The sequence below is a fragment of the Pterocles gutturalis genome, unplaced genomic scaffold (assembly GCF_000699245.1).
Source record: "Pterocles gutturalis isolate BGI_N339 unplaced genomic scaffold, ASM69924v1 scaffold2884, whole genome shotgun sequence".
Lineage (NCBI taxonomy): Eukaryota > Metazoa > Chordata > Aves > Pterocliformes > Pteroclidae > Pterocles > Pterocles gutturalis.
The window spans coordinates 78,863-87,949 of NW_010130332.1; the positions used below are offsets into that span (position 1 = coordinate 78,863).

At 42.7% G+C, this 9,087-nt stretch overlaps 1 protein-coding gene across 1 annotated transcript in view; it reads left to right on the forward strand.

The window, feature by feature from the left end:
• The window catches only part of LOC104466664 (formin-binding protein 1-like), a 60,228-nt gene that overhangs the window by 50,594 nt on the left and 547 nt on the right, over positions 1-9,087 (forward strand). Inside the window, 5 exon segments of the mRNA XM_010080176.1 lie at positions 1,917-2,026; positions 4,592-4,724; positions 5,714-5,835; positions 6,306-6,442; positions 6,850-7,008. Coding sequence (XP_010078478.1) covers positions 1,917-2,026; positions 4,592-4,724; positions 5,714-5,835; positions 6,306-6,442; positions 6,850-7,008 — 661 coding nt within the window.

Here is a 9,087-nt window from a genome sequence, read left to right on the forward strand (position 1 = left end):
ACTGTTGAAGCACTTCTGGGAAGCGTAGGCAGCATTCACTTTTTGAGAGAGAGCCCAGGGGGGGTTTTGCTTGAGAGCATGAGATGTGCCCAGCATGTGCAAAAACTGCTCCTTGACTGCTCCTTTTGGAGGAGGAACTGTAGCTTGTTATGATGAGACATTCTCAAGCATGGAGTAAAGTCTGAGTGAGATCACCTCCTAGTCCCAGGCATGCATTTCTGTACAACACCGATGCTTTGGTCTGAAGCGTTGTGAACAACGATACTGAATCTAGAGCTTTTGAATGAAGATCAAGAATCAAAAAGATGTATTTCCAAATTTGCTTGACTACATCTATTGCATTCTCCTAATGTAAAACTGTGGATATTTTCAAGTATCTCTCTCTCTTCCTGCCTAGAGTTGAGAAGAATGTTTTATAGCCCTTCCTGTAACTGCTTTTTTATTTACAAAGCTACATCCACATGCTTTGCCTTAAAGTGACATATTTGGCTTTGGTGTATAGAATATCTATAAAATATATTGAATCACTCTCATGTCTAATGTGATGTGGGAGCTACTATCAAGCAAGATATTATTATCATTAAACAATAAATTAAAATCGGTCTCTCCTGTACCATGCACAGCAGGTGATGTGAGCACTGCTAAAACTTCACGTGGTTAAAGTTTCAGAATGAGTGTCACTTACTTAGTTGTTTCCTTCGTCTTAAATTTACTTCCTGTCTTGTGAAATGGAATTTTAAGTGTGTTATTACCCAGATGATCGAGGCTTAACTAGACGCATATGTCGTCTTTTACTGAAAATCAGTGTGGCAGCAATTTCATTGTTTGCCTATTCTGTTTTTTGGATGGCCAGACCAGAGGAGAAGGTGACCTGTTCATAGTTGTCCTCCATCCCCCTGACACCCTGAAAATGCAGGAGGAGGAGTGCACTGATTCAGAGCACGTTCAGAGCAGAGTTGAAAGAGTCTAATGGGCAGCTTTTGTGGCTGAGTTTCCACTAAATCACACTCGGCTCAGAGATTTGGCATTTTAATAAGACTAATGTTGCACTCTGCTCACGAGCTTTCAGTGAGCTGCTGGGCCATTGAATTTTGTTTCTCAGCTCTGTGGTTTTTACCCTTCTTTCTCCCATAGGCTGGTTATTCCCCCTTAGACATGAGATGTGGAATGAGCAGAAAGCAAAACAAGAAAAACCTGTACAAATTCAAGATAATTTACAAGAGCCTCATTCCCTTATGGTGCCACTAATTAGCATTGGTGTGTGTTCAGTATAGCCATCCAAACTGTCCCCCCTGCCCTCCTGCAAGGCAAAAATAGGTGGTACATTGAAGAAAGTAGTATGGATGTATTTTATGTGTCACCTATCTGCCCTATTAAATTGAGGCAATCAAGAAGAAGCATAGCAGTTTGAAGGCAGAAAAGGGGTTTTCAAGCAGAATCACACAAAGGTAACCACTGTGGTCTTCCAATGTTTTCCTCAGTTATTTGAAATTGATTGTATGGCTTTGTTGTAGCTCCCGGTTTGTATGCTAGAACAAGTGAGAGAGGAAAAATTGGGAGTCTTTGACTTGGAATGTCAATCCTGGAAAGTGTGCAGCGTGATTTTAAATTGCAGAACACCAGAGGAAGCGCTTGTATTACCTTAGTGCGTTCAGGAGAGCCCTGACATAGATGAACTGTAGAGCACCAACACTCAGACTGTGCAGACCAAGCAGCAATTAACAGTGTGCATGAGAACCGCGACTGTGACACAGGAGGAAAAGCTAGTAACTGCTTTTATGGGGAGGCTGTTTGTAGAGTAAGGGAAGGCAGGGAAGAACACAGACTTCTGTGAGCTCTTTGCAGAATGAAAATCCTTGAAGGATTCTTTCAGGCTCCGATTTTTCTTCCTTTTTCTTCCGTTCCACTCTGTGCAGGGAGCAGGGCCGGAGGACTTCAGCCATCTCCCACCTGAGCAAAGAAGAAAGAAACTTCAGCAAAAAGTTGATGAACTGAACAAAGACATTCAGAAGGAGATGGATCAAAGGTATGTCGGTCCCCTCCAATGAAAAATGAAATAGGTGGCCTTACATAGAACAGAAACAAGTAATATATAAGAAAGAGCGAATAAGATTCTAGGTTTGTGTAAGGTGCTGTTCCAAGAGAAAAAGAATGAGGGGTTACATATGGCTAAAAACACCTGAGAGGTGCAAGGCTCTGCACAACTCAATTCTGCAATCAGTTATTTAATTTTGGCTGATGCAGGTCAGAGCTGGGGCAAAAGCTGGCTTTCTCTTTACTCCATTCGTCCACCTCAGTGTAATGCATATCCTGTCTTGGGAATCGTGAGATGACATCCTAGTACAAGGATGGGAATAATATAAATGAAACAACTAGAGACAATTTTTTTCTTCTTGGGCCTTCGCAGGAGAGCAGCAGTTTAACCGTGAGCCAGACAAAGATTGCTGTTAGATACACTAAGTTTGTTTCTGGATGTGAGCCATTCCTGAGGGTGTTTTTAGGAAAGCAGAGGATGTAAATACAGCCTCAGGCAAAGGTACAATCACAGACCGCTCAGCACTCATCAGCGCCTATTACTGTGTGATGGGCATGGGTAGATCCCAACAAGAGAGGTTGTTAGGAGCAGGATAACATCATCAAAATTGCTGATTGATTGATTGATTGCTGTGTGTCTTAATGCTCTCTGATCTGCAGCTTACATTTCCTGGAAGCAGAAAGATAATGACTCCTGTGTTGTTATGGATGCTTTTTCCACAAGGCTTCATTTGTCATTCTGGTTGAGAATGAGGCTATTTTAGTTACACATTTTTAATGGATTCTGGCAGCCTCTGTTTGTTGCTCTGTATTTGTTCACATTCCGCAGTTGCATTAAAGATTCAGCATGTTATGTTTGCAAAAGTCAGAACTTTTCTTCCCTGAATGATTTTAAGAATTCTATCCCTAAATATTGCTTTGCATTTGTACAGATGTGCCTACTACATTTTCTGCTGACTTGCTTTGAACAACCTGTTTATTTGGTCTATAGAAATGCAAACTTTCATCTTTGTTTTATATGATGAATAAGAAAGGAAAACTACATGTGACTATATGATTTCTCATTGCTTTGTTTTTTTCCTCCGTGGTAGCTTACGTTTGTTTCTGTACACATTTCCCTTTCTGCTCTGTATTGATTCTGACGTAACCCAACATGAAAATCGGATAGGAAATCGAAGCAGAATTTAGTGATTTTAAAGAGAGATAGTATCTGATTGAAGAAGTAGCACCATCAGTTAAATAAGAGTTAAAAATTAGTAATAATCGTGACTCATATGTTAGCAATATTGTCCCTTAGGGCTTCAACCACAGAGCAGTCCCACTTCCTTGCCACCCACACTTTTTCCCATTTTCTATACACATAAAGCAAAGGCAGGCACAGGATTGCAATTGTCAAGAGTTTGGTGGGAAACTCTAAAATATGAAGAGCATTAACTTGAGTCGTGGGACTTGCATTAACCTTTCTCCCCCCAAGTAATGCCTAGAGAAAAGCTGAATGGCTGTGCCAGTAACACAGGAAATCAGCTCCTAAGTCTGCCCCTCTCTCAGCTCCGAAATGTTCATCATGCAGATAATGTTTTTTCTTTAAGTTCAGCCTCAACTCGCCTCAGTTCAAAAGCAGCACATTGCTCTTGGCGAGAGCTCTGCAGGCTGTCCTCGGGGAGCTCCTGAAGGCATGTACTATGTTAATCCCGGCCTTACGGTACCGCGTTCATCGTAGCAAGCCTTAAAACTGACATCTCTGAAACCCTGCGCGTTTGGCATCTGGGTTGATAGGAAACACAGCCCCCAGAACGAGTCTGGTAAAAATGCTGTGTAACTTCACAGGATGCAGGGTCACATCATGTGGCCCGAGGTCCATCTGTCGCCGTGCTGTGACAAATGCAAACCATCTGGATTTAGCTTCATTCGAAGCGGTGTGAAATAAATATCTTACCAATGAATAAGGTTGCAAAAAGCAAACTGCAACAGGCAGGGTGAGAATTTCTGGTTAGCACTCCCTTTTTATTATTAATATGTCCACATCCAGCTCTTTGTCCCAGTTTCTCAACTGGATTTCAGCCCATGGTGGAGAATGGTGATGCAACTGTTTGTCTGTGCCCCAAAAACTGGGATGATATTAATCTAAAAAGTTGAAGCTGTCATTCATTGCAATGGTTGTGAAATTATTTTTTTTTTAGCAAGTAGAAATCATAGCGACAAATAAAAGAAGGTGCCAGGCTAAAAGTCAATACCAAATTCCTCCTTTTGCCCTGTAAAAGGCCACTGTCCAAGAATTTGGTCATTTTCTGCTGAGATTCTTCAAGCAGGACACATGGAGCTTGAATCATTTTGTCTAAATGTGTTGTGTGCTCGTCTCTGTGCCTCACACTCCCCTGGTGAGGCTCCTCCTGCCATGCTCCTGGGTGTTCTCCATTACCTCTATAACCGATGAGGCTTGAACCACAGAGTAAGGTAGAGGCAGTTTATTATCCTTTTATTTGTTCTTGTTTATAGAAAGGCATTTGCCCCCAGCCACACTAACACTTGGATGTCGTATTTTTCTTCTGTTTCTCAGAGATGCCTTAACGAAAATGAAAGATGTTTATATCAAGAACCCACAGATGGGAGATGCAGCGAGTGTGGACCAGAGATTAGCAGAACTTGGACAGAACATTGAAAAGTTACGATTAGAAGTTCAGAAGTTTGAGGTACGGGAAGAGACATTTCCATTAAAAGTAGCTTGGTGCATGCTCAGTTTTAAGCAGGTGCTTTGTTGCTTTTCCAGATGTATTGATGCATTTTCTTACTGCCTATGGGTAAGGGCCACTTAACCACTTGCATTAATTGAGATCTTTGAGCCTGTGTATGTAACAGGAATATGCACCATCTCTTGTGACTGTCAGCTAATGGTCCTGCTGTGTAATTTGCCACAGAAACAAATTGTGTGAAGTGGAGGATAAGACCAAATGTAGTGCTCTCTGGACTGCCCAGAGGGGTTCAGTGCTTATTTAATTAAAAAAATTGAAACATCACCTTACAGATGTCTGTGGAAAATCAGAGGAACGTAAATGTACCATTTATAGTCTAACAACAAGACAGAAACCATCAGATTAAAAATGCTTTGAGGAAAAGGCAGTCCTTGACAGGAAGCTTCTTAGAGATACAGAATCCCGAGTATAAGGAATATTTGGAAAATATGAAGTCATTATAGTTACAGCAGAAGGATTATAGGGCTGAGGAAAGACTTCTTTCTCTAAGTCATCTATACAGATACAGCCTGTTCATTTTTGATGTTTCTGATCCATTATCCATTTGAAAATCACTGGCTCTTTCTTTCTCCCCACCTTTAGTCCTCTTGCATTCAGCAGTCGCTGTGATTGCTGTGTTTCTGGTGTTACTGAGACTGCTATACCTGTTGTTAAGTGCTTCTCTTGGGCCATGGTGTTTTCAGCACACGGTGTCAAAAAAGAATCAAGTTTTCAGTGTGTTTTTTGGCAAGACCGGTATATTTAATATACACTTAACATACAGACTCTATTCCCCGTGACTGCGACCCAAGGGAAAATGTACACGTGCTTACAAACTGGTTTTAGTTCCATAGTCTGAATGTCAGATATGACACATCAGAGTAAAAGCCACATGCATACCCTTGCTAGTCGAAGCGTGAGAGATGCGTGAGCCTGCTTTCCCCTGGCAGGGCTGGCTGGCCGAGGTGGAGGGCAGGTTACCCATGCGGACTGAGCAGGCTCGGCGGCAGAGCGGACTGTACGAAGCCCAGAACACGTCAGCAGTGAACAGCTGCGCGCAGGACCGGGAGAGGTACAGTATCTGTACAGAGCTGTCCTGTTCAGCCTGATGGTGCCACTCACTTCCCTGAGCTTATTCATCAGGAAAACTGTAGCTCTGTGGCATTCAGAAAATTATTCTGTAACCAGACTAAAGGCAGGCACTCCGTGAAGTGTTTCTCATACTGATTTTTATTAACATAAGGAAGATCCTAGCTTTAAGAGCTGCTTTTCTGAATATGATGGAATGTGTGATAGCCCCTCTAGCCCCTGTACTCACTGCTGTGAAGGTGTGTGAGCATTTTACAGCTTTTGATGGGAAAAAATGACTGGTCTCACCCAGTGTGTTGTGACAGCAGCTAGTGTAACAGCCGTTTCTGAGCATGCCCTGGAACTGCTGAGCTGCTCCGGCGCATCTTCCCTCAAGTGTCTAGGAATCAAGTAATTCTCTTTGCTCCCGAGACTGCTCGCTATAGTTGCTGTGTATTTTCCTCTCTTGAGCAGCCCGGATGGCAGTTACACAGAAGAGCAAAGTCAGGAGACTGAGATGAAAGTACCTGCAACGGATTTTGATGATGAATTTGATGATGAAGAACCACTACCCACCATAGGAACATGTAAAGCGCTCTATACATTTGAAGGTAGGAGTCAAACTTGACTCTCATTTCACTTACTGTTTTGTTTAGTTCATATGCCAAGGACAAGTGGGAAACCTTCATTTAACCCCTGCAGCGTTTAAATAGACAAAGGATGAGTGGGGCTTTGGCATGATTCTGTTTTGTCGAGAGCACTGAGGCAGTGACTTGTCTCCCATTGTGCATAGACTCTGCAAGAAGAAACAAAACAAAACTCTGATGTCAGATTCCTATTCATCTGGTTGTTCGTGTGCCCGCTGTTGTCTCCAGAATAGCATGTTCTTGTTCATGCTGCTAGTGATGCAATGAACGATGCCTCAGCACCTTGTCCGAGCGCGCCCTGCACACTCCCCGCTGCATCTGTGTTCCTGTGGTGCAGGACAGGCTAAAGTCCATGTTACTGTGTCTTTCAGGTCAGAATGAAGGAACAATTTCTGTAGCAGAAGGAGAAATGCTCTATGTAATAGAAGAAGACAAAGGTGACGGGTGGACACGAATCCGAAGGAACGAAGATGAGGAGGGCTATGTCCCTACGTCGTATGTTGAAGTCTATTTGGACAAAAATGCCAAAGGTGCTATGACTTATATTTAATACTATTACTATTACTTTATTTGCTTTCACAGAGATATCCAAGCCTGCAGCTGCTCTGTGTTGCAGATGGAGCCTTTTAAAAGTCTGTACAGTGCCACAAAGTGCATTATTTCATATGTGGACTAATATGACTTGCTGTACTGCAAAATGTGCTTTTTATTGATCAGAGAAGGACAGCGTGGTAGCCTGTAAAACCAGAGGGGAAATGCAGCGAGACGGTGCTTGTTGGACTGTCCGGGCTGTTGCCCCCCCGACTCAGTGCAGGAAACACAAAGGCATTTGGGGTGATACGGGCACTCCTCAGATACCCAGGTGACATCTCAGACACACACACAAGTCAGCTGTTTGTCCCAGACTGATTCAGTGGAATGTTATATAGGAAATATTTAGCCTGCTGTTTCGTGTCTCAGTGTGGCAGCTTGTCAGAGCCGAATGTGTTCTGTGGACTTTTTGGATTGAAACCTGGTCGTCAGTTAGTCAGTGTGGTTGGAAGGGGAAGGAGAGATCTTGCCGAAACCTGTCTGGACAGCACTCTGTGGTCCTCCACAAATTGGCAAAACATTAAGAAAAAGAAAGATCCTCTGTTCTTTCCCACCTTGATACATTTCATAAAATGCTCTTTTGGGTGTATTTGCTGTTTCAGATGAAATACAGTTATTAAACCATAACTAATGGTTTAATCTTTTGCTCACCCACGATCAATGGAGATGTTCAGAGTTTAGACTCCACAATCTTCTGTTTCTTTGTTGCTTTGACTCCTCACCAATAGATGTGTTGTGTAAGCAAGCCAGGGGAATCCTGGCTAGAATATCTGCTATGAGCACCTGGTGATGTAATGCACCAAGAAATCAAAATGTTTTTATCCTGTCTCAAATCAGGATGTGTTGGAAGTCCACTGTTAAATAATTTGTGTTTTTTCAGTCACTTAATCCTTCAGATTGTTGCTGTGTTTCCTAGACTTGAGAGTTCTTGGTGTGAAGCAAGCTGCCTCATCCAATTTGAAAGAAAACAGAAACATTCTCATTGGGATTTATGAGCAGGAGGCAGAGAGTAGGACTGGCCCTGGCCCTGGTCAGCTCACTGTCTTGGGCTCAGGATGAAACAGTGCAGTGCCTTGTCTGCTGCACGTGGAAGTCTGGGGTCTTGTGTTCTTTTGCTGTAATATGGTAGTTTTGTGTTTGTGTTGGCAAATACAGGGTCAGTTGAGGTGCAAAAGAGTGCAAACTGCTCAGCCCCTCTGTCCACTTTCATTAACCTTTAAAAAAGGAATTGTAGGTTTTCCTTCACACTCAGATCAAGGCAGAAAGCACAGAACGGCAGATCCCATCTCCTATCCCTCTGTTCTCTTTCACAGAGACTGACAGCTTTGTGTGTGGCAATAGTTGAAAGCGACATTATTATTCTGCTGGAAAATTTGTTGTTCAGCAGCGTAGGCTGCTTGAAACAGCCAAGCTGGCATGGCATCTAGACCTGTCGTAAGGAACAAGCGTGGCTGTCCTGCCCCGGGACATGCAGCGTGGGTCACGTCAGTGGAACGACAGCAAATCACCTGGTTACGAGCAGAGAGCAGGTTGGATGGGAAGGGAAGCAAAGTGTCTGTCTGGGGTTTAATTTGCCCTTCTGGAGAGAATATTGTAGGAGTACTGCAATACCAGGAGATGGTATTAGTATGTAAATGGCATTCTGTATGTTACAGGATGGTGTGGAATGATTGTAGAACAGGGTCTGCTCTGGGAGTGAAGGCTGGTACAGTTGCAGCACTTCTGGAGGGTTTCTGATCCTTTCGAGTTTCTCCATTCATTTTCCTGCACTTCAGGAACAAAATCAAATGTACCTGTGAATATCTAATGTAAAGGAACTATACTATTTACCTCTTTTATTTCTTAATTCTCTGGTTAAAAAGAAAAGCTAAAAGAGAACTTTCCATAAAACGTTCCAGACACAATATAAGGATTTGGGGGAAGTGCTACTGTCTTTAAAAGACAAACTTTGTTGCAAGCTGAAAATTTCTCATTTCATTTTAAACATTAGCAGAAATGACTTTATTCAATCCTTGAAA